This window comes from Streptopelia decaocto (assembly GCF_964273445.1).
Source record: "Streptopelia decaocto genome assembly, chromosome: 7".
Taxonomy (NCBI): domain Eukaryota; kingdom Metazoa; phylum Chordata; class Aves; order Columbiformes; family Columbidae; genus Streptopelia; species Streptopelia decaocto.
The window spans coordinates 40,447,079-40,473,219 of NC_138661.1; the positions used below are offsets into that span (position 1 = coordinate 40,447,079).

General features: G+C 38.8%; 1 protein-coding gene across 6 annotated transcripts in view; it reads right to left on the bottom strand.

Annotated features, from left to right (window-relative positions):
• MGA (MAX dimerization protein MGA) overlaps positions 1–26,141 on the bottom strand; it is a 61,760-nt gene that overhangs the window by 11,870 nt on the left and 23,749 nt on the right. For 3 of the 6 annotated variants that reach the window (XM_082058175.1, XM_082058172.1, XM_082058173.1), the window contains exons 6-18: positions 24,534–24,662; positions 24,047–24,145; positions 22,540–23,186; positions 21,566–21,923; positions 20,357–20,583; positions 19,292–19,432; positions 18,803–18,878; positions 16,922–17,442; positions 15,169–15,466; positions 12,840–13,469; positions 11,945–12,244; positions 8,830–10,538; positions 979–1,103 (exon numbers count right to left, since the gene is read on the bottom strand). In XM_082058175.1, the coding sequence (XP_081914301.1) occupies positions 979–1,103; positions 8,830–10,538; positions 11,945–12,244; positions 12,840–13,469; positions 15,169–15,466; positions 16,922–17,442; positions 18,803–18,878; positions 19,292–19,432; positions 20,357–20,583; positions 21,566–21,923; positions 22,540–23,186; positions 24,047–24,145; positions 24,534–24,662 (5,260 nt within the window). The remainder of the gene's footprint in view (positions 1–978; positions 1,104–8,829; positions 10,539–11,944; positions 12,245–12,839; positions 13,470–15,168; positions 15,467–16,921; positions 17,443–18,802; positions 18,879–19,291; positions 19,433–20,356; positions 20,584–21,565; positions 21,924–22,539; positions 23,187–24,046; positions 24,146–24,533; positions 24,663–26,141) is intronic. The other 3 variants (XM_082058174.1, XM_082058176.1, XM_082058177.1) reach the window with 3 other exon arrangements.

Consider the following 26,141-nt stretch of genomic DNA (forward strand, 5'->3'; position numbering starts at 1 on the left):
AACACAGATTCAATACAGATGACAAAGCAATCCCTCCCCCACCAACAGCAAGCAACCCAAATCCTCACATTCTTTACTATCCTAATATATAATAACAGCTTCCTCATATACCAGGAGCTTCAAGACAACAAAGAACAATACACATTTTGAAGTAATTATCTTTTACAAAATATGACATCTGTTTTTCTCTCTCACTGAAGGATCTTCAAAATTTATAGCAAAGTCACCATTTATGGATAAAAGGTGAGCTGTATGTTTGAAGGAAAAAGAAATAGCAACTATGTGAGAGGTATATAATATGAACAAACAGATTTTTCAAAGTTTATACAAAAAAATTCACATAAAAAGAACTAACGATGCAACACTCCCCATTCTTTTGTTTGGTGCAACAGAGAAATAGCCATGACTACCTTTCAATACCTCAAGTAAGCCATGCTCTTACTTTGCATTTTGTTATAAATGCAAGGGCAGCAACAAAAACAAAATCAGAACAAAACAGAACAAAAAAAAGCACCAAGCTATCCAACCATGGCAGACTACATGTAAATAAGAAAACACTTTCTTTGCTGGGGCAATGGTCTCAAAGACAAAGCTTTCATTTACAGAATCAGAGACTCAGCCAATGAGTACTGCTTCTTAAAAATAACAAGTCCACCAGCAAGAATAAACAAAGCTTGCAAAATTAGATTTAAAACCAAGATGACCCTACTTATATTCAGTTTGCAGGAAGGGGGGTGATTCACTCAATAATTTTACATTACAACATCCCCATGAGAAAATTAATCAAAGGGGATAAAAAAGGCTAAATCAGCTCAAATCTACATCTTCGTTCTGACAGCCCCATCCTCACGGACACTGGGAAGCACCAGTGCTCAGGAAGGCCTGACACAAGCCTTGCTTAATCTTACCATCACGTTACACCTGTTGTTTAGCTCATTAATAAAATACAAAACTGTAGTGCTCTCCAAGGATGCTTACTTCTGTTTGGAAGGTCGGATATTAGCAGCTGTGGCCTTCAGACGGGCAATGTTAATCTTCTCTGAAAGCTCCTCCACGGTCTCAATGTCCACCTGCTCGTCATCCTCACTGTATTCACACGCATCCTGGAACAGTTTTTGTTTTGTTTTTTTAAATGAGTATCTACTTCGCAATAGAGCTCAGGCCAAAACAGTTTCACTTCAGTCTCAAAAGAGGTTACATTATAACATTAAGAACCATTAAAGAATCAACATCTCCAGCTAGGCTGGCCAATAAACACTGCTAGGCAGGTGGTTATTTTAACTGTCACCTCTAGGAATTCCTCCCACTAGCAACTCTGCAAAACAAATTTTGGTAAGGGTAAAACCCATTTCTGTCATTTCTGCTTTTACTATGGGTGAGATAAAAAGCTTTCACAGGGCAGAGCTTTCCTGCCTCCATTTTCAAATAAGATTAAACTGCCTTTACAACCTACTACTGTAGAGTCTTACTAATTAACATTTTTGGACACAAGATGTGACAGGTATGAGAGACCATTACCAAGGTGATAACTAAGATAGAACAGTCAGAACACCATAGAAACAGGCTTCTATGGGCTATACAGTAAACTTCTTACATGATGAAGAGTATGATATTGGCTCTTTTCAAAACGCCGGCGAATAATTTTTTAAAAATACTTATGATGTTCTGAAGAATACTTTTTCTCCACACTTGCCTCACCAAGAAAACCTGCTAACCATCTGTGAAGACAGAGATAGAGAACAACTGCAGTGTTGTTGCCACTACAAGAGTTAAATATCAGTCTTGTGGCAATTTGTAGTACCAGGTGATCCCCCTACCCAACAAAACAAGCCTTATTCAAGCAATTTTTTGTATTTCATTTTTTATTCAAGTTTTTCTATTATCAGCTTTGGTCTGCTTACAGAATGCAGAAATCTTTCTCCTTGTTAAGAAAATTTAATGGTACTTCCATTCTGTACTCTATTTCATCCAGTTCCCTGAACTAACCCAATCTTGTCCTCCTCCTATTCTTCTCTTCTTTCCTTCCTTCTCTTTGTCCTTTTCTTTCTTTTTGAAAAGCTGCAATCTCATTCTTCTCTGAACTGAATACTTACCTGAAATTGATGCAAACAGTTAATCACAAAAAACACTTAAGCACAGAACAGAGAAAAAAAAAGGCAATGTGCTATACTGGATCAGTAAGTGGCATCTAATAAATGCTTTTTACAGTACTGACTATTTAAAGTTATCTGCAACTCATACTGCTGTTTTAAGAAACTCTGATTAGAAAGGAGTGTTGCACTTACGCAGCTGACCACAGATTAGGTTATATACAGCACTGTAACAAAAACAAGAGCAGCCTAAATTAACCACTTGTTAGTTATGCTTGTGTGGTAAGGATGCACATTTGCCATCATCAGTCATGAAATTTGCGTCTGTGAAATTTGCAGCTTTTTTGTTTAAAGGGACTCAGTTTATATCTAGACACTAATAATAACCTAATATTTGTTATAGTATTTGGCTTCTTCATGCTGAATAAACACAAGCTTTCCTAAACAAAACAAAACAAAAGCAAAATATAAACACAACTCCAAACCCCACAACTCACAGCAGGCCTATCTAAAATTCAAAGAAAAACATAAAAATCGTCACCTTAGTTACTGACACCACAGAGTGACCACCACTGTGAATCACGCTGCCAGAGAAAATTATCAGTATTTTTAAACCTTTTGTAATACATCAACTGCCATGGCTCTGTTATAAAGGCTACAGAAGATGGAAAACAGAATCAGTATGAAAAACTGAGCAAGTTTGCCCTCCTTTACTAAGGCTACACTGGGGATATAACCTTTGTGAAGTATAGCAATGTATATTTTGTAGCACTGTGGCCTTTAGTAAGGTACATCATGAGAGTATGTACATATATATGAGCATGTGTATATAGTACATATATTGGAGTGTCTACATACATATACACACATATGCAATACTGCCTGTAGAATCTTCCAGTCTTTTAAGAATTAATCCATGCAGCATCCTTCCTCCTGTAAGCACACTGTCAAATATTCTCAAGTCTTCCATCACCTTCCATTCACATAATGAGGGGTTCTACAAAGTGCTGGTAGTGTATATTCTGCGTAGAAAGAGGTATAAACTTCTAAACTACTCACTTGCAGAGAAGCTGACACCTCTTCCTGCACTATGAAGTATCGAGATATTACTGCTGAAATAAAGAAAAGTAATGCTCAGGTTATCAGCTATACCTGCTAAATCTGAACATAAAAGCATCTTTAGTTCTCCAAGTTGCTGTGCACACTCCCATGTTACCTGCTATCTCTATACTTGTAAAAAGTCACATCTTTTGAAGACGAAGATCTTTCTTAGATGAGAAATTACTTGCTTTAGAGAACTATCTCACTCTCTCTTTCAAAGATATATTTAACACATGCTGACCTGAAGACACAATTATTCTCTGGCCCAGAAAGCAGCTCAGATCTCTAGTGAGTTCTGTATCTGGAAAGCAGGTAAGTTAGTTATTCTTTTACTACAACTAACTTGTGGGATTTCTTGCAACTTTCTGTCAGAGCACCTATGAATCTGTATCACGCCATGACAGTTCTTGTTATGAGTATAAAGGGCACCATGGAGGTAAAACAAATTCTCATACGACTTTGGAAGTATGGTGCTGGCACTGGCAGGAACTTAAGGAAGCACTGTTTCTATGTGCATGGAAGCCCCTGAAATCCTCATTAGTTCCATCTTGTAAATATTATCCCACAAAGCAAGACTCGTTAGCACTGGGACTGGGTAGAGCACAGAGAAAATTAACAGTCTTTAGCAAGGCAGCAGTGCATCACTTTGAACTCAACAGGCTGGTCAGAAGTGACATGTCACCATTGCTCCCCAAGACCGCAGGAGAACTAAAGTCAGGAGACACTATGTCCTAGAGAACTTGGTGAGGTCCAACCAAATACCGCTCGCAGTCCAGATCCAGAACGCATAAACAGGGGCTACTGAAACTGTGACCAAATTAAGACTACATTGCATTTCAACATACGAATTTCAACAACTTTCAAAGACTGCCTGTGAACAGTATGCAGCTTTGTTTCATGTCTGTTGAGTGGCTCTAGAGGCTTACAGAAACTTCCAGTCCCTAACATTCTGTGATTCTATGAAATCTTTAAGTTCTACTATGTAAAGTCTCACTTGAAGAATATAATTTATGCAAACAGCCAGCAATTTATCAACAACTTCTCTTTATACTTGCTTTACTTGTTAAAGGCTTTGTCATGATCCAATTTTAATGCACAGGACAGATTTTTTGGATGCATTATTTTAATCGAGTCATTTTGTTCTTAAGATAACAGATGCATCCAAGCTGCCTTTAAGTCAATTCTGTATCTTCCCCATTGAAAAGCAGAGACCCGTCCATTTGCACAAGGTCAGAGAAAGGCAGAAAAATCAAAAACACAACAGAAGATTTCCAAATTCTCTAGAAGCCCTTAATTGCCAGGGTTCAGAGAGTGAACTAGACGATTTACTAGAAGACTCAGAGTGATGAAATTCCAAGAATTCCTCAGCTGGGAAGAACATAAGCTTGAATCTGAAGTTAAAGTTTATGAACTGGCAATAGTGGAGGGAAGGGAAAGCAAAAGGAAAGAAGTTGGAAGGTATCAAAATTTCACCATCTCGCTAGACACAGACCTTCTGTTGAGCTACAGCAGGTGATGTAAACATGTAGCATAGCTGCTTGCAGAGCCCTTTTTAAATTCTCCCCAGGGACTAATGAGACAAGGAAAATCAACATAAAGCCAGGAAAAAAATGGCTGAACAAAAACAATTCAAAGATACTATTTAAATTACAGAACTACTGAATAGATACATTACATTATGTTGAAAATATTACATGGGTGAGAGGTGCAAAGTTACGTGATTTTAACTGGTCATGTTTTATAACATGATTCTATTTCTTTATACATAGAGCACTTCTTATATTATTCTTTCCTGCTCTCCTGGGTCATCCATAAAACCTCCTTGATGTTGGAAGCCTCCCGACATTTTCTCTAGCTTTTCCATTTTACACAGTATCACTGCTGTGATTCTACATACAAGAGATGCATCCTGTTCTTCATCAGGCAGGACTACTCTGTCTAAACTACATTTGGACACCGTTACACACTGCAGGGAAGGGGGACATGCAGAGTAGTTCAAAAGATGCTACAGCCCAGAGAGTAGAAGAAAAAATCTCAGTAAATTAGTTTATTGTAGAAACGTTATTATGGTAAAGCTTCTGCGTGCTGACAAGTTACACTGGGCTAACCAAAGGGTTGATAGTAATTATCCAGGTATAGCTGTTCTCTCAGTGAAACTTTCTACATGCTATCATACTAAACAAAAGTATTCAAACCTGAGATGTGGCATCTTTTTCATGAAAGACGAGGGAAAAAAATATAAGTAAAACCTCTCCACTGGCCAACAAGAATTTCGCATATTTTAGTTTACAAATCCTGAACGGGGACATAGGTAAAACCAAAAAACATTACTTTTTCTCACTCTTACATCTAACAACAAAGGGAAAAATGCTTCAGGATGGTAAGTCTTTCTTCTCTACCTCTGACTTCCCAAAACTAGGAAAAATATCACAATTGTGAGATCATCAAAAGTAAGTCCACTTAAGTTCTGCCATAAGAACAGCTATTCCTATGTAAGTACTGCTGACCCGTCACAGGCTGAACCCTGTTCTTAGCACAGCATGACTTCTAGGTGGGGGACAAAATTTAACATGCTTGTGAAAGCCCCACCTTTCCAGCATCAGTCTTCCCAAAGGTCTGGTAGCTACAGAATTTCTAAATGCCTCTGAGCTTGTAAAGATACAATACCTTAAGGAACCGACACACAGGAGGAGCAATCTGGCACTACAACAGAAGTTTCCGAGTTGCTACAGAAATGTCAGCACTTCTCCCCCTCTGCACTTCAAGACCTGTTTCTGAACATTTTCTTCTTTTCTGTCTGTTCCTGGCAGCCTACACCCCTGTTGCTGGTTCCTGACGAGCAAATTGCCTGATGGCAGAGGGTTTCCTCAGTGACAGTGCTAGTAAGAAACAAGGAGGGTAGGATGTCATTAGACACTATCCAAGCAAATGCCTCATTTCTGTCTTCCATGCTACAAAGTGTGCAGATTTCACACATGGTCTGCATGAGAAGCTCAGAACATGCAAGAGATTGTTAAAACTTAAATCATCCACAAAATATGTCACTTGCACTTTTTATTAAACTTACAATGTTATAATAATTCATTGTAGCTCCTTACAATTTTAGTGTTCAGCTCAGAAAAAGAACAATTGAAAAACATGTTTTAACAACATTTTGAATAAAATAAATGGCCAAACACAGAACCTACATTTATACTAATAAGTTAAATGAGACCATGGGTCTCTCATCTGTAGCATTAAAATACTAGAACAATCCCCAGCATGTTTTATTGGCTTAAGCCAACAATCACTCCTGTGAACAATTCACAGACACAGTCTGTGACTTAGCCCAGGCCAAGCAGTCATTCTCAACAGGAATTTTGTGTGCAATCATTGTGCCTTGGAGATCAAGAGTTTAACATCATGTCCCAGACCATCGTACTTGCATTTGTTCAGATAACAGGTCCTGACAGCAATTAATTTGCTTATACAGATATTCTCAGAGGTTTTATTCATATCACCAGACCCAAGATGATTAATCCTCCTAAGCTTCTCCTGATGCAATTCGGGGTAGGAAATGCAAAAGGGCAGAGATAATGTCTCAGAAAGCTTCTCTCTTTTTGTTGAGTAGAGGAGGAGTCTACAAGAGTCCCTTAAGTCAAGTACACAAAGTCAGGACAAAGTAAGGTCATCTGAGGAGCACCAATATGCAAAAATAAGAACAATGAAGTCATTACTGCAATGAGAACCAGTATGGAGAAATGTACTAAAGAAGAGTAATAACTACCACAGCTAAGTAACAATCCATCTTGACTCTCAGTGGAGTTTTCTGGGGGTTTTAATGGCTATTTTCTGAGTAACTAAATTCAGTTCATATTCCAAACTAGTAGTGAAAGAGCTGTCATTAGTACTTCCACTAAACAAAAGTACTAGTGGCCATGAGTGTACTCTTTGCTTGTTTCCACTAGCTTAATGAAACAAATAAATGCCCTCTAGTAGTCTGTTTATATTACCTGACTTCATCCAGTCTGACAAACAATACCAGCACAGCCCGTCATGTAAGTGCTATGCTGATAAAAGAAAAAAAGTGAAAAATAACAGACTTACATTTAAAACCAAATTCTCCATTAGGCATTGGCATGCTAACTTAACTTTCAGGTAGCACAGACTCACAGACTAAGAACTCACCCAAATTCCAGACAGGTTTCTACAGCCCTCTGAGATCTTGTTTCTCAGCTTTACTGCTCTAGAACCAAAGCTAGCTTACTGGTGCTTGTGTGAACTTAAGGTGAACACATAGCCTAACGTGGCTTACCAAACCATATTAGTCAAAACCCGCACAGCAAGTTTCTTCCAAAACAAACATTTCTTACAATCTCTAATAATTATTTTTCTTTTAATCATCCTTTGCAGGACAAGAGAAGATACATCTTTAAAATATCAACCCTGATAACAGGCTACTCTGTGACCTAGACATTATATTACCTGTTGGTTCGCCAACAGATTCCTAAAATTACCTTGTTTGAAAAGCTTATCTGGTATCAGGCATGAATTAACTGTGGTTCTCAAAACTTGATGATTCAACTCTGCTGAAGTTATTGAAGGACGCAGGAGTTATCAAACTGTCATCATCTGACTCATGACAAGACAGCAACAGCTCCATTTTCAGCTTGTAAGAACTTCCAAAGCATGTGTGCTTTCAGTTTCCTCACCTTCACACAGTTGAGAAGCTATCGTCTTGCTGAGAACACGCATTTTTCTGGAAGCTAAACAGATTCCCTAAAAGCCATGGTTGCTGACTCTCTCCTATTTTTGTTTGTTCTTCAGTTCTTCTCCAGTTTAACGCTTCTCTTTCCGCTTCTATCTCATCCCAAGAAAAGGCTACTTCTTATTTCCATTTGACTGACCCACAAAACCACAACTTCATAAATTTTAAGTTAACAGTGCACTCTTTCTTAAGTCACTGATACATAAAAAGTGCATCAAGGAGTTACACATGGGATTGTTTTCTTCTGATTTTGTGGTGAAATTCTATTGAAATTAAAATCTAAACATATCTTAACTATACTAACCACCATGTTTTACCCTTACTCTGTGACTACCGGCACAATTTGTTTTCTATCAAATATGGAATGACAGCTTTCACACACTATTTTAATATATTTCTGAATTTCAAGAGGAATTCCAGGAGAGATTCAAACATTCCTTCCAGAAATAAATGTTAACTAAGAGCTACAAAAATTACGTAGAAGGAAAGAGCTTAACATAACAGAAATACTAGTCATATTACAAGGAACCAAACTGCTTGAGTAAATACTGGAGGAAGACAACATGCAGTGGTTCTATTACAGCTTGCTCAATGTAACTCCTGTTATCTGAAAAATGGACAATTTCCAAAAAGCCACTACAGTGCTACCTATAAAAAAACCACTTGGAACCCAACTTGGAATCTAGACTTTCTAAAGAAACTGAAGTCCAGAACACAAACATCACACTATCTCTTTCAAATCCATAGGCTGTCACATGTTAATTGGTTGATTTAAAAAAAAACAAAACAAACCAAACCAAAAAAAACCCAAACAAAAACCACAACCAACCAACCAAACCACCAAAAAAAAACAAAAAAACAAAACGCCTTCATAAATAGTTAAATGCTTACCACTTTTTCAACATCTACTTCTTCTTCACTTGGGAAATCAGAAGTACCATCCAGCATTTCATCAGCAGAATCATCAGTCTTTTCATCATCTTCATCCTCATCATCATCTTCCTCTTCATCCTCTTCCATATCATCAGCAGTTATATCAATAGTGGGGGGCATGTAACCCTTTTTGTCATTCCTGGCTTCCTGCACCATCTGTTCTGGTGACAGGAGGTCACTTTTCTCAGATGTATCAGCTTTGTTATCTGCCTCACTTTTATTTTCTAAAGCAGGTACAATGCTAGATATTTTGCTCCAAGAACTGTTGATATGTGTTACAATATCCTGACCTGTTTTCATTTCTTCCTGAGAATCAAAAGCATCTTGTTCTTTGTTGTTACTGCCCTCCTGCCCAGCTATGTCTGCTTTGCCTTCCTCGGTACTGATCTCATGCTCTTCTCCTGAAGCATTACCATGCTCTTTTGTAGAACTGATTTCAGACTTACTTCCTTTTTCCTCTCTTATGCTTTCTGCTTCTCTGGAGCCCTTGCACTGCTTTCTTTCCTTATCTGGCTGCAAGGCATCACCCTGGCATTCCTGTTTGATCTGAGACAGGTCAGTCCCTCTCTGTTCCTCCTTGTTCTCCAGCTGTGTATCTTGCTCTTGTTGACTCTGTGACTGCCCAGAACTTGCCTTGCTGTCCTCCTTCATCTGTGTCAGTGCGTCTCCTTCCTGCTCTTTTACTGGTTTCTCTTCCTGTTGAGCATTTATTTGTTCCTTCCCATGGCTCTTCAACTGTGCAGCCTCCTGATTGAGACTCTGTGGATGTACGTTATCCAGAGGGGCAACTAGAGAGTGATCTGATGACCCACAAACAGTTTCAGAGTTAGTTGAAGCAGCCTCCACTACAGTTTCAGAACTGACAGAATCCTCTTTCTCCTCAGCAGTCCCTTTTCCTTCTTCCTCATCATTTGGCTTCTCACTGATGTACGAATGGTCAGATGATATAACATCTGCAGAAACATCATGTTGAGAAGAGCAGCTCTCATCACAAGAACTGTCTAGCACCTTTGAGTCCTTCTCCACCATCTCTAACGTAGTGGAATTTCTATCAGATGCGACTGTGCCAGATGCTGACTCTTCAATGTTATTTGACTGGTTAACTGACAACTCATTTTCTTCTTCTTTCCTATCTGACACCATGACCTCAGACTCTCTAACTTTTATGTCACCTGAGCCTGAAGTCTTCCCATTCTCCTTCTGCTGAGCAGCACTCAAATCCTCTTTCTTGCATATCTTTCTGTAATCCTTCTTCATCTGAAGAGATGCAAAATGGTGAAGAATGGAGTTTGGCACAGTTTTCTGTCCTGGGAGCTGAAGTAAAGCAAAACTACCGGATTGCAAAGGTATGAGATTAGCAGTGGTAGCTGGCAGACCACCGGAGCTGCAGGTTATTTTGGACTCAGAGGCTGTCAGATTTGTCACAGTGCTAGCAGCAGGAGGAGAGATCCTCAGAGTCAGAGTGCCTCCCTGTGACACAAAATTTGGCACTGAAGGAAGAACAGAGGATGGTTGAGTGGCTACGTTAGATGTAGGGGACAACTTGGGTACTGCAGTCTGTACAGCTGAATTTGTGGCAGGAGACACGGAAGACACAGAGGAAGGGGGAGACACGGGTGACTCAGGAGGTTTAGAAGGTGCAGGCAACCGGATTCCTACAACAGATCCTGTGAGGAAAACAAAACATCAACTAATACTTCCTCAAAGCAATTTTTTTCTTTTATTTTTAGTATTTGATGCTGTACCAGAAGCCAGCATTCTCAAGGGTCACAATGTAATCAGATATTTCACCACAAGGTCTCAGTAAAAGAGCTGGTACTGCATAAAGGCATATAAATGGTTGAATTTTTATATGGAACACCCCAATAAAATACATGAGGTGGCTACTCTAAAACTAAGAGATTTAATGGAAAGTGCTAGCATTAAATATTTAGTTAGTCTTCTGCATTTTACTTTGCATTTATTAGAAAAAGGAAAATGGAGACTAAAAAAAAAAACAAAACCATATATAATTTGTTTTTTCCCCTCAGAAAAAACTTCCACAGACAAAAACTATGACAAGTTTGCATGATTATACCACAATCTTCTTCACCCTAATAAACTCTTCTGTGGTGTTTCAGAACTCCGCAAAACAAGGATGAAAAATACCAACACTGGCAACTGTTTTCTCCTGAACAGCAAAAGCCCCAAACCAGAAAGAAATTCAATGAACTTTCTGACTGATTCTTTACTACACCTCATGCTCAAATCTGAGCTAAGGCACAGGATTATTTTCTCTCCTCCCTACAGTTTTGTCATCTACTGTCCTTGCTCTCCCCTCGCTCTTTTCAATAACGTTCTTCCTCCCTCTGCTTAAGATGCTACTGTATAAAGGGAGAACAGAAAAAAAAAATCCTACTGGAAAGCTCACATGCATTTTAAGTATATTTTGTTTATAAACATGTTTTATTTACAAATATGTACAACAGTATGCTCAAACATCCTACTTATTTTCTGTCAGATATCTGCAATTTCTAACTCTTCCAACCCTGCCTTCAACTATCCGTAGAGAAACAGCTGAACATCAGACTTATTTTTCTTTTCACACTCTAAGGAGGAAAAAACCCAGCAAATTTGTACTGCAGTATGACATTTGATCAGAATATCTGTTGTGAAAGCACTAACTAACCTGCAAACCAAACAAAAACAGAGCAGACACAGCTAAGAACTCATTCTTTTTAAGCGAATCTCCAACAAGAATTATTTTTGAATCACCAAATCAACAGCATTTCTTTCAAATTCTGACAGCACAATGGACATGGCTCACACAGAGGCCATTTTACTTACTGCACACAACTCTCAAATTCTGGTGACTAAGCTATTAACTGCACATTCTGTATTTTAGACACGTGGTATTTGAGCTGCATTATATCTGAGTAATTACACTATGTTCTTCAACCACTCACACAGAACCACATTAGATTCTGTTGAAATACTTCCAGGAGGGAAAAGGAGCATCACAGAAACACATATAACATTGTTAGTTTCTGGGTAACACACTGGTCAGTCAAGAAAGAAACACTGGACTCTGTACCTGGATTGCGGAACATCACTGGCTGCACACTGGGCTGGGCACCTGCAGCGCGGAACTGCTGCAGAGGGACAAGCTGAATTATCTGCCCATTAGGATGTCTGAAGAGGTTCACCCCGCCAGGGCTTCTGAGAGGCTGAAGGATCATCCTCTGCCTCTGAGCAAGCTGTGTGTTGTTTAGTGGTCGCAAAGCAGGAGATGTCTGATGCACTGGAATCAGCAACAATCGAGGTCCTACACGTTTCTCCGTTCCAGGAGACAACTGCTGGGGAGTTGTACTTGGAGCTTGCGAAGCAGCATCTTCTGAAACATTTTAAAAGTTATAGAAAAAACAGTTTAAGAGAACAACCTACAAATCAGGCATTTGCTAATGAAAACAAGCACAAATATTTTGGAAACAACTGCATCCCTTTAAATTTGTTTGGAAGTATCTTCTCTTTTAATTCACAGAATACATATAAAACCAGCCAGGTCAGAATAGTCATATTCATCCATTTCCATTGACATTTCTCAACCATGACTCAGAAGACTACCATGTTAACAATGAGAGAGCAATTCCATGCCTACTTACTGGACTCTATGCCAACCATGAAATTCTAGCAGTCACAGCAATAATTGTGCTATACGTTTCTACTGGCTAAGAAAGGATGAGACTTCCAGTTCATTTTATAGCAGTCACTGACCAGATAGCTACATTTATTTCCTCCTCTACCAGCTCAGGTTGGAATAAAACAAACAAGAGATTACATTTCTTATCCTATTTTGGAAAGAAGGGAGAGGCAAGTTAATCTACATTTAAATTGGGTTCTATAATTGGAGAGCGTATTACAGTTATGATGGAGGCAAGAATAAAAAAAGGAAATGTTTGCAGTAATAGCCCAAAGCACCTAAGCCTTACCTCTCTTAGGATTTAGTGAAGGACTTGAATTAACTCCTGATAGTATAATCGGAACAGAGGCAGCAGTGGAAGTTGGTGTGGTCACCACAGATGTAGCTGTTGCAGTTGTTGTTAGTACAACTGTAGCTGTGGATGTTGTGACAACAGGACAAGTAACAGTTGGTATTGTTACTACAGTTTTAGGGAGTGATGTGGTTGCTACTGGTGCAACAATCCCCACTGCTTTTGTTATGTTCACAGGGGCAGCAGGAGTGGTGGATGAGGCAACAGTACAGGTGTTGATTCCAGGTGTTAAAGGAGCAGCTGTGACTGTAATTGCAGGAGAGCAGGCAGGTTCATTAGCTCTTATTGGGCCAGGAGCGGTCACAGCAGATGCTGCCACATGGGTACTTTCCACAGTAACTAAAGGAGTGGTGGTGGCTGTAGTGACACCAGGAGAGATCGTGCATTGAACTGGAGAAGGCCTTGAGGGAACCACGGGAGCGACAACCATTATCGGTGTAGGCTTGATACTGAACTTTGGTGGCTTTGACAGAGGCTGGCGGGCACCTGTCCGAGGAATCTGCTGTAGAGCTCCGGCTTTGTTTATCACAAACTGCGTGAACACACCACCAGGTGAGGGTCGGGCAGCTGCAAATAAAAACCTGCAGGTCAAAATTTTAATACGTTTCCTCTTTGCCTTTCATGAGGTGCTACAATTGTAATTTCAACATGAATTTAAGGCTTCATTTCCTTTGTACCTTGTAATTAAACTGAAACCTTTATGGCAGTCCTGAACATGCCTTACATATTAGAAATATCCCTGCTTTGTTGTACTTCTATAGCTTTTTTGTTGCAGTTCTTCCTGGCCACACAAAAGAATCAGGTTTTGAGGGGTTGTTCTCTGTTGTGAAACTAGGGGCAATTCTGATTACAGTGCAGGAAAACAAACAACTAAGTGAAATAATGGGCTCAAACTATTTCCTAAATCTCAAATTCTTCCTGTAACATCTTGTGTGATCTTCCTCTTTTGTTCTTTGCTTCTTGGTTTTCATCCCCTTTCCACTGTATCTACAGCTCACACAGCCATGGCAGAATGGAGGGGGAGGCAGACAGAGTTTGCCACGTCTCCTCCTCATTGCAGTGAGACTGAATGGGACTGTAAGACTGGATGGGACAAATTTAACCAATGGAAAGTAATCACTATTGGGAAGATCCTTTCCCTCATCCCTTGCTCTTGAAGGGATCATAATACTGCATCTATAACACTCCAGATGCCTACAGATGAGAACAACAGCGCACAGACTACAGAGCAAGCCCAACTTAAATATTGTAGTTATTTATGCATATAGCATTTTCAACCTAGAATATGCCAAACCACTTTAATCACATATGCAACAATCACTTCACCCATCAATGAAACACAGCCAGCTCTTTTATATTGCATAAACACATAAACCACAAAGTTTTATTACAGGACAAGAAAAACAACACACCTATTTACACGGCAATGAAAATTTAGGCTGAAAGAAACAAAACAATCAATCAGAAATTAACGTTTTGCCAGGACACAGGTAACATCCTCTTCTCTTGCAAAGCTTCTTTAGATCCTTAATTAATGTGGCAATATGTGGATGGGCACTAGATATTTTGATTTTATTTTTTAAACTCATGCAAAATGTAATTGTTAAAGGCAACTTCTTCTCTTGCCATGCTGAGGTAACCATTTCAGTACCACGTCAGACACAAGTACCACATACTTCTTCTGATACTCCTTTTTTTTTACTTCAAGTACTAAGTCCAACCCTGTTTAGCTTGTGAAATCCACTGAGATTACAGGCTGGTGTGGTTATTGGCTGCACACCTGTTGTTTTGCTAATCCAGATTTGGACCATCATGTCTTTGCTGCTTCACGCATCTTTCGTGGTCACAAGAATTCCACTTATAAGTGCAACAACATCAGAAAAACTAAGTGAAGAACCACAGATTAGAGTGATCCTTTACTCATTTTAAGTTAAATAGGTGTTTGACGAAAAGCAATTAAAAATCATAGCACAGAAATTCTCAAAACAAAAATCGAAGCTTAACATTCAGCACGTCTCCATCCACGTGTCTCTTGAAAATATGCTCTAGTAGCATTAATAAAATAACTAACAGTCAACATCTGTAATCCTGAAGTCAAAATAAATCTTTCTGCCTTAAAGAGGTTATTTATTGCAGAGGCAGTTTAGGTAGGCAATGCAGCCAAAGGCAGCATGCACTGTTGCATAGAAATCAACAGCAATGCTGTACACTCAATTTTTACTCCAGCTTCACGCAATTTAAAACACAGTAATAAGTTCCAACCTACCTATCTGTCTCTGTGCTGGGGCATGGGTTTTCAGAGTCGTCACACTGGGGGTTGAAGTAGTGCTGGTGGAAGATGTAGTTTTGGGAGCTGATGTTGTGGGCACCTGGGCTGATGGTGTCCCAGAAGCAGCTGCATTAGCATTGGATGCTACCTTGAAGATCACAGTACTGGGGGATGAGATATCAAGTACTGTGGGTTGCAGCCTGCCTGTGATATAAGCTGCTAGCCGATTGGCGGGATGTAATGCCCCCATCTGTCCCAAAAGCAGTTTGGCCTGAGGATATCTTTTATCATTAACCTGAAAAAAGTGGAAAAGGGAAACTTTGTGAAAAGAATGCTAATTCACCACCTCTGGAGAGGCGTTTCATTCTATGGGTCTTCCAAATGTCCTTTTCAAAAAATCATTGCAATTCAGAATGGGAATTCCTGGTTTTCTTACTGGCCAGGAAAACTTCAAACAACTCTGTTTTATCTTTATAATACATATGTTAGATGCTACTCAGACTATCACATAGAACCACAGCATCCAAAAGAGCATGTGAAATTACTGAAGTTAGATAGAGTGAGGCTAGCACTTATTTATCCTGTCCCTTACTTATGCTACAGTCCTGAATAAAGATGGGCTCCCAAATTTGACGACAATTTTTAATAAAATTCTCAAACCTAATTAAAACCTAGCATCACTGAAGAAAGGATACTTAGGTCATATACATTGGGACAAAACTCTAAAGAGCTTGTAAAAGCTTTATCAGCTTTTTTTCCTATCCATACTATCATTTGATACTGTAATTAAAGTATAATGACTTGACAAACTTCAAATTCACAGTTGTAGTGGACACTGACTACATGGGAGAGAACAAACAGAACATCTTTCTGAATATCAGCCTTTATGCCTACTGGACATGGAGAGTTTTAGATTTAACGCGCTACTAAATAAGGTCTTGATTCTTTTTTATTGATCAATATTCCTGAAAAATAGAAATCTCTCCCTACATTTTTCTCTCCACTAGCTTCTCTTTGTGAGGGTGCCATGTCTGCAAAGTTTCATGAAAATAAATTTTATTTTACTTTTATTTTCTAATACATATGCCTTCTCTGAAAGTGGTGTTACTACAACCACAAATACCTTTGACTGAAAAAGATCTTCATCCTAGGCCTAGAGTTCCTACCACCAATTTATAACACCAGCTTGGCAGCATGAATCTGCAGGGAAAGGACTTGCTTTGAACTTCTGATTAGGAATTCTCTGGATGAACAACATATATTCTGTAAAGAGGATGCAGGTTATTTGTGAAGATTAACAGTAAGCTGTAGCAAAAAGTAATTTAAGGTTTACAGTTTCATTTTAAAGTTTTGTCCCAGTGTACACTTCCTCAGAAAATATTGGTTTTGTGGCATCTAACAGCCACTCATTTAGAAGTATTATCTTTCAAATGCATCTGCAGGGAGTTTTCCAAAGCACCAAAAAGATCTTGAAAGAGGTTCTGCACTTGGGTCACCGAGACCCAAATGGCCCAAAGAACATATTAAACCACCAGATTTCAGACCTCCAATCAGATTTCCTGTTATTCAGTCAATCTTGAGAGGGACAAGCTTACAGAGAGGCAGGAATGCCACCAGATACTAAGAAACCTCGTCTGGACAGACAAAAGACTAGGCAGACAAATTAAAAAGAACGTTGTCTCCTTCAAGGAGTTCCGGGATACAGGATGAAACTGAATCTAATCTCCACAGTAAAGGCAGAGGGACCCACCTGGATCAAGCCTGAGCGGCTCATATTAGCTTTGTGTTTGTAGACGACCAGCTTTCCCGCAGGAGAAACCCCTGCATAAAAAGGCAAACCTTTGCCCCCATGCAACTTCTCCTGCAGTTTGTCCAATGTGTCTGCCCGCAAGAGCTTTACATTTTCTGGGTTTTTGCATGACGGCTCTCTGCTATCAGGAGTCTCCAAGACAGGTATCTCAGGCTTCTCGTCCTTGTCCTGGTAGGACGGCACTGAAATTTTCACTCTGGAGGAGTAGACGGGAGGGTGGTTCTCATCCTGGGCCTTGTGTTCCGAAGCCAATTCAATAATGAAGCTACCCACTTTGAGGCACTGTGGCGCATTACTGTTGATACTCTGTGATAAGATGGTCAAGATCTTACTGTGATCTTCCTCCCAGTTGCAGTCAGAAATAATCTCGATAAGTTTGGCTGGTCCACCTGGAGTGGTGTGATGAACATAGGAGGTGGAAGAAGAGTCCCCCTCACTATGGGAAGACCACCAGCTTTCCTCTGAGAAAGAATTGAAATAGGTTTCTGCAATACTATGGCATTTTAATCACCTGGATATTCAAACAGTTTTATTCTGCCCACACCTCCACCCTTGCCTCAGCTGCAGGGCAACAAGTAAACGAACTGTTCAAAGCATCACTTCCCCTCGCAGACTTTCACAAGCAAAGCAAAAACTCATTGCAAAACTGATGTAACTATTTCTCACAGTTCATTCCCTGCAGCCATACCATCTCAGGCTGTATCCCATTGCATCACAAGCTAAACAAAGCTGGGTTGTTTCAGTACATGGATGAAAGATCTCCAAGCAACACCAACATGCAGTAGAAAGCATCGCTGGTTATTCAGGAGATGGCACTTTTCTCTTGGGAGTCAGAAAGGGATGAGTGTCCTATAATGGTATGAGAGGCAAACATGCCACTAACAGAACTGTCTTTTTCAGAAGATGTGTAAACAGAAGCATGACCTTTTTTTGTCATTAGAGATCCAATGCCGCTTTTTGCAAAACTGTAAGGATGTTGAGCCCTGTGTCCTGGCCATTTTAATTTCACCTACAAATTCACCAGCATTTTCAACTAGTTGTATTATTATTCCATTCCCATCCTGAAATGTAGAGTGCGCTGTTGTACACATTAAACACTGAAAAAATTCAGCTCAAAAAGGCAGCTATATTTCATTACTGGATGACACAATGCCTCTAGTATATGTCTCATTTTAAAATCCATAACATGATTTGGGCCCCTTCAGCCTGAAGGAGAACACAGATGCCCAGCCTACTTCTTTGTCAACTAGAAACTCAAACCTAGTATATATAATGTAACAAAACTTCAACCTTTCAACATTAAGCAACTCCAAATAAAGTATAGGCACTTCCTTGTCCCATACGGTGCTAACTGGAAAACATGAGGATCCCATCCTCACTTAGATATTTATTTATTTTGCAGTAACTACAAAGTAATAGTAAGGAAAAAAAGAGGAACAGAACACCCCAGACAAACCATTAACAGTGATCTCCATTCCTTCCCAAGTATCTAATTATCGCACTTGAAGACAAGTCTGCTGTGCAGTATTATCTTTTATTGCTAAACAAGCTACTGTAATACTGGTCATTTTAACCCTAGAGCAACAGCAAGCACTGGATATTTAGCCTGCTGTATCTCCCATGTGACACACATACAACTGTTTAAGAAAACAGCAAACTATAAGCACATTGTAAGATCTGTATTGACAACCACAATAACTTCCCCAGCAAATGGACTCTTGTTTCATCAACAGCTGCAACTTTTTTAAAAAAATGAAGCCAACACAGAACACCCATAAAAATGTGGAACTACCAAGCGGCTGAATTATACTCAGCTCTTACCTTTTGATTTCTCAGTGCCTTTGTCTGTCTTACTGGGTGCTTTCTCAGCAGGCTGCAGCTCTGGTTCATGCTCCTGCTGGAAGAAAGAAATGCAAGAAAAATATTCATCCTGTGTTCTCTCTTCCACACAAAAATTCACATCACAAAACAAACTAGTTCATCACAGTGTCACCTCAAATCAAAAAACATATGCTAACTTCAACGTTACAATTTTCATCTTAGAACAGCTCTTTTAACAACAAACAATTAAACCTTAAATGATAATGCACTTGGCAGACACAAATTTCCACAGAAAACAATTTCTATCATAGTAACGTAAGTCTACTGGCACTGCCAGGTGATTTAGGCTCCAGGCTCCACAGCCCTATCACCATCAAATGTAAGTCGAGCCCTCGCATTGTGTAGGAGTTTCTGAGGAAAAATTACTTCAATATTTTCAATATTTCTGCCTATTCTATAATACATGCTAGTTACAGTGTGACTTCTTACCTTCACACTACAAGTCTGTGAATCCCTCTTCTCTTTTTGTTGCTTTTTCTCCTCTCTCCTGCCTTCATATGCTCGGACCCTTGCGCAAGTCATCAAACTTTCAAAGTACAAGTAGATGGGATCCTTGTCCTCCTCTCGAATCTACGAAAAAAAAGAAAAAAACAGTGGGGGAGAGAAGAAAGAAAATCTCTCCATTCTAGATGCACATTAGATTCATGAAACACTTCTGCTTTCTAATGACACTTCAGTGTTAATGCATCAATAGTAAATATCAAAGGAAAGGTCTAGCATTTAAAGCTGAATCTGCCCTCTTAGTATCACATAGCCTAGTCTATATGTGGCTTCCAAATTACATATTCGGGGAAGTGGGGGGGAAGTTGGGGTGGGTGGTGCAGCAGCACCAGAACACCATTACCATCCCAAAAACCCAAAGCCATTCAGATACTCTTCTAAGCAGGGAAATAAGTCCTAAGTGTCCTGCATTATTTAACATTATCTAGTATACATTAAATAGTGAGTCTGGTATGTTTTTCTTCAGCTATAACTAGACTCAACTCTACTGCTGTTGTTGCTTTTGTTAGATATTAAGGTGAGGCAAGAGGCAAATGCAGATTCTTACAACATTGGCAGTGAAACCTCAAACAAGGATAAAAAAAGAGACTCTCAGAACCACACTGAATACTGTGGGTCTGTAGCCCTTTTTTTTTTTTTTCTCCAAGTAATTTGTTAATCAGTGAGGCTCCATTATGCAGCTAATAACTTATACAAACATTACAGGATGAGAAACCATTTCGCCAGAAATAGCAGGTTTTAAAACAAGGCTATTAGTGAATCACAATCACCTTTTACCATCTGCATATTGCTACAGTAATTTCTCAACAGAAGATGGACATAGTTGAAGAGTTCTACAGTCAATCCTAACTTATCAAAATACCTACGCGCTGTCAGCTTTAGGCTTTCATCTTGAATTTCACTGAAAATGGCCTATCACACAGACGCTTTTGGCAGCATTTGTTTTAATGTTCAATACAAAGAAAAACAAACACATCTGTTTTCCTTTCTTACCACTGGATTGGGTTTAGGAGTATACACTCTGCCACCCGGTTTCACTCCACTGGAAGATCTATGCTTACTAGGAAGCAAGACTTCAGAGGTGGGTGGTATTACGGATTTAACTGGTTCCATGACAGATGGTGTTGGGATGTAAATTGGCTCTGGATCTACTTCACCTTCTACTTTCACCCACAAAGGACAATTCTTAATAGGCTGTTCTGGCTCAGAGTCACAGATAGCTGGAAAAAAGAGAAAACGTACAAACAAACAAAACAACTTACTTATAAATGAAACACCAGCTAACACAGCAATACCAAAAATTTTTGTTTGAGCCTGAGGTCTAGTCATTCAGCAACCACGAGTTCATACTGCCAGAAAATACTAACGGGTGTTTTTCTTATCTCAAATTCTAGATAAAAGTGACGGATTTATCCCACAAGAAAGAGGAAATCAAAATAAAAATGATTCTACACTAATCAGTGTTTCTCAGTTGTACTGTGATAGCAGATACACAAAAACAATGAAGAATTAGTGATTTTCATTGATGCTGTAGATGTAAAAATTATAAACACCCACCAAAAATCAGACAGTATACCACAGCTCTATGGAATAATTAATTTACTCCAGTGGAACACAAAATAACACTACGTTTGTTTTTAGCTATTGCTAAAAGTGATACTAGCAAGAAAGTGTAAATTCATGGTCAATTTATACCAATTTCTGATTTCTGAGCATACATTAGGCCACATCTGAAACTACTGCACATCACTATTTTTTGACTTAAGTCAATGAACTATGCAGCTATATATACAGCAACTAAAAATACAGCTCTAGATACTCATTTGATAAGAGGGAAAGAAAACAGCACTATTACAGTGAAGGTTACCAACAGTGATAGCAATAATAATCTCATATCCTTAGTCTTTAAAGATATTTGGAGAGTACAGCAAGAGTTTAAATTATCAAAAAGAAACACCAGCTATTTGATCACAATAAACAACTAAGTAGTGCCCAAAATGCTGATCAGATAGAGTTAAAAAAAAAAAAGGTGTTATTTCCTACTCATCAGCTATACAAAAGCAAATATTGCAGACACCACTCGGAATTTAGACACAATTTCTGGATTTTTAAATGGCATCACTACTATGTCCTAATAAAAATGCCTATCAAGATAGGTTTCTGCAGAGCTGCAAGTAATAACTTTTGCCCAGCAATACTCACTGTATTCAACCCTTTTTCTCTTCTTCTTATCTTTTTGTTTCAGCTCATCTTCTTCCCCATCACCCTCTTCTTCCACATCTTCATCCTCTTGCTGATCTTCTTGCGTTCCATACAACACAAGATTTCCACGTACAGCCTTTTTCATTATTTTCTTATGTTTTGATCCTCCCTTCACCAGCAACACTCTTCTCTTCAAGCAAGTACAACCAAACATACAGTCTGGCCGGCGGCAGTGGGTAGGCTGACGTTTCTCTAGTGCTAGACTGGCACATATGCAACCCAGGCGACAGAAATCATTATTGCAAGGAGGTGCTCGTCGTCTTATTATTTTGTGGATAGGTTTGGTTTTGAGAGAAGCCTAAAAAAAGTTTTGAAGAAGTATACACTTCAAATTTTAGTAAGATTAAATCAAGCATATGCTATTCAAAGTTCATTTAGAATAACCCCTCCAACTACATGCTCTAGATATGAAAATGTCACCTGGACTGAAAACACACACAGAAAGAACAGAGGAGAGTTTGCATTTGAAGTCTTCTAAGAGACAATTTGAGGCAGCTAAACCATCGTGGTAATAAGTAGGATGTGAAGAAAGCAAAAGAGGTTATCGTGACAACCAAGTTATTGACCAGATTTTTTTTTCAGTTCAACTGAAAAAAAAAGTGACAAATAGTAACAAAATGCAGTTACTGAACTGCAATTTTATTAACCAGAATTTTTAATGGTGAATATTTGAGATAACTCATATTATTAATGATTCATATCAACACGCTATTATCACAATTGACTCTTTCACATACTGCTAGGTAAGTACTCCTGAACTTTCACTGCAAAGACTGCCCCACAAAGGAACATCACACTTCGTCACACCCCTTAGAAGCTTCAGTCTTATTTTCTGCATCTATCTGCAGCATCAGTAAGCACACAGATTTGGAAAAGCAACAGTACAGTAAGGAAGGAAACTATTACAGATCTACCTGAGCTGTAAGCAGGGTTGCCAGAGAAATGTCTGCTCGTTCTTCCGTAATGTAGGTCCGTGGTTTGCCATCCCAGAGAGCACAGTCCTCCAAGTCCATTAACTTCACTTGAGATTTAGACAAACCTGGTGGACGAGCTGCTTGTTGCTGTTGTGATGCTTGGCGCAAACTAATCTGCTTTGGAAGGGTGTTTTCATCCAAAGATGGCACCGTGAAACTATCTGCCTGGTTTGCCAAACTGCTATTTGAGACAGACTTAACAGCCTTTTCCCCTGATAAAGAGTTCTGTTTCTGCCTTCCAGAAAAAGGTGAAGGCAGTATAGGCTTGTAAGATGATTTTATTCTACTGTTTGCAGATGTCTGTCTGGTTTGACTCTTTGTCCTTCTAGAGGCAGATGACTGATGAACAGGCTTGAACGTATAAGATGTTGATGGAATTATGGTGGACTGCTTCTTTAAAACACTGTCAAGCGTCCGCACATAACTAGTGCTCTTAGTGGGAAGCTGATACACAACAGGAGAAGTTGGAGTGCTAGAAGAGAATCCCATACTCGTCTCCATCAACTTCCCTTCATTTTCCAGGTACTCATCCAGCTTGTCACTACAGAATGCTGAGCGGTTCTTCAAGGAACCTTCTGAGCTGCCACCTAAACAAAAAAATGACACTTTTGCTAGCTCCTGGGAAAACATACTGACAAGTCTTATAATAATTAAGCAACATAAAAGAGGTAAATATCTCTCTAAAACAACTTATATAATGTTTTTAGAAGAGCACAACACAGGCAGGCCAAATACAATCCACTCTGAAACACAACCGGCTGCCTGAACAACTGTTTCTGTGGAGATTTTACAAATATATTTGTTCACAAAAACAAGGCTTCAACAGGCAGTGCTTCTATGCAATTCAGTTGGACCTGAACATCTAGCCTACCTGGTATACCACTACAAATCTGGAATACCCCAACACATCATTGTAAGGAAATGCAGAAAGCACGATATAAATATGTAATCTAAACATAAAGTCAAAATTGGCTAATTGCCAAATATTCATTTCTCCCTGAGGCAGGGCAAAGTAATCAAATATGTAAGGAATATCTACTCTAAGTGGAACCAAAAATACACCGATTGAAATGAAAATTACTCTAGTTCATCAGGGTCCCTGAAGCAACAATTTTCTGAAATTACCATACTCTGAAGTAAACTCAAACCAGACAAACAAAAAACATAACTATTACGGCTTTGGTCTTTACTCAAGCCTTCTGTGCAAAACAGAATACATGTATTTTTATCTTACTCAGAGTAAGCTTTGCTCTTCCCTCGTAAACTTCCATTCTGACCATGGAAGCATATAAAAAAATCTTTTATTCATGACAGTTTCAGTATTTAAAAAATAAATCTCTTATTAAGACACAGACAATTTCCAAATTGAAAGATATAAGGAAGGTCAAGAAAAAGGTCACATGTTGGAAATATGTACAATGCTTTGTTGGTTTTTTTTTTCTTTTACCTTCGTTTCTAGAAGCACTATGAAGCTTTCCTCGCCAGCCTTTGATTTTTGTAAAATCATTTGTCTTTCCTGTTCTAGAAACAAAAGGAAATCCAGCATCTGGAAAAGAAGAAAGCTAGCTTCAGTTTATGAATCAAGCTTGATTGTGTCAATGTCTTAGCAAAGTCTGCTTGTTCCTTTTCATGGATAGATGAGGCTGAATAAAGAGACTTGATTTTTACTTCTTCAGCTCCAACAGACAAAACATGCTCCTATAAAATAAGCTAGGCAGATACTACTACTGTATCACAGCCACCACAAAAATGAAGGCTAAAGACCATCTGGCCAGCAAACACATAATGATTTAAGGAAGTTCTCACATTTTGTCATTTTAATACCACTTTCACTTCTAAGATATCAAGTTGAACTACGTGGCCATTCCCTCTTTCTGATCATTGATAACGAAAAGGCAGTACCTGAGATTTCAGCAAATTAATATTCTACCCACCTGGAGAATTGGGATTTGTTCCTGGATAGCTCCACAAAGAGTAATTTGAATAGGAAAGAGGAAGCTGCACACCCAAGTATTTCAAGTCAATGCTCATTGTAGGGTCCACAGAATTCAACTTCAGTCCCACTACAAGAGGCAAGTACCAGTGAATGTCTCAATGCAGCAAGATGTTAAGAAAAACTAAGTCAATATATTTACTAAAAAATAAATCAGAAAGTAATATACAGGCTTTTCGAGCATTCACCCACTATTTTAAGAGACCTGAAAAAGAGCATTAGCAAGTATAACTGCTACTTATACTGGTTTTGCAGCACGTATGAATCAAAGAGTATTTTAGGGAATGTGAAATCAAGAAAAAAAAATGGAATTACTTTTCATGGTTTTATTGATTGCTATTGAAGTTTCCACTGAGATTTATTAACCAAAGAACCAGTGTTATAATTCTCACAACAAAAGTTTGCGTTCGTTCATTTTTTGAAGTTCGCATCGTTTACATCCTTGAAGACTGGAGTTACTGTCTGAACCAACTCAGCTGACTATTTGACATTTCGTATCACTACAGAAATTACCAATCCTGCCAGCGGTAATACTCATCCCCTTCCCTACCAATACCTGTTCTTGTACAAGAACACACACCACAGACACTTCAGTTTCAACCAGCAATAAGAGACAAGAGCAAACCGCATTTTACTTCTGAAAAAGTGAGTGCGCATGTTTGGAAATTATCATATAAACAAAGTTGTACTCAGACAGTGCTCTCAGGACTAATTCATCAAGTGATCCAGTAGGTTATTTTTTTCCAGGCTTGACAGCTTGCAATAAAACACTTTTTTTTTTTTTTTTGAAGCAAGGGGAGAACCAGCTTTAAAGAAACTAAACAATCCACGTTGCTGATGCCACCAAAAAAGGTATCTGTTCATGGCAAAACCAATATAGATACAGAAACACTGAGGAAAAAAAAATACAACAGCTAGTGAATTTGACTTCATACCTTTTTCAGAAAATTTTGTTACACTAAATGCAAGAAATGACTGTTGTAAAATTCAGCTTGCGGTCTGGAGTTGAAAACATCTATTTTGGTTTTTAGCTGTAAAAAACTATAAATGTTACTCCTTTTGCCAGCAAGTCTGAAATTCATATATTAAATATGTGAGTTTTGAAATTGAAAATGTATGACTTGACAAGGCTCAGGACACAAAAAGTAGTATTTGCACATACAGCAGGAACCTTGGTGGTATACGTGTTCATAAGTGCTAACACAGTGACCTGACTACTGGCACCCCAAACACAATTGACATGGAACAAATCTCAGACGTGAGATGTTTAAATAGCCACTGTTACCAAAGACAGTCGAGTGAGACAAAATTTTCAAATCTACACAGGGAAAATGAGCAGCAAGCAAATCCAGCATTTTGTATAAAAACATGTCAACTGCCAAATGTCAAGATGCTATCAATTTCTTTTCAAACTCAATTTAAAAAAAAATGGAAAGCGTACACATTTTGTTTTTCTTGACACTCCATTTGAATGATTCTGTCATCTGCAACAAGCCTAGCTTTGTTTAACACCCAACAAAAATAAGAACATCACCCATACAAAAATCCT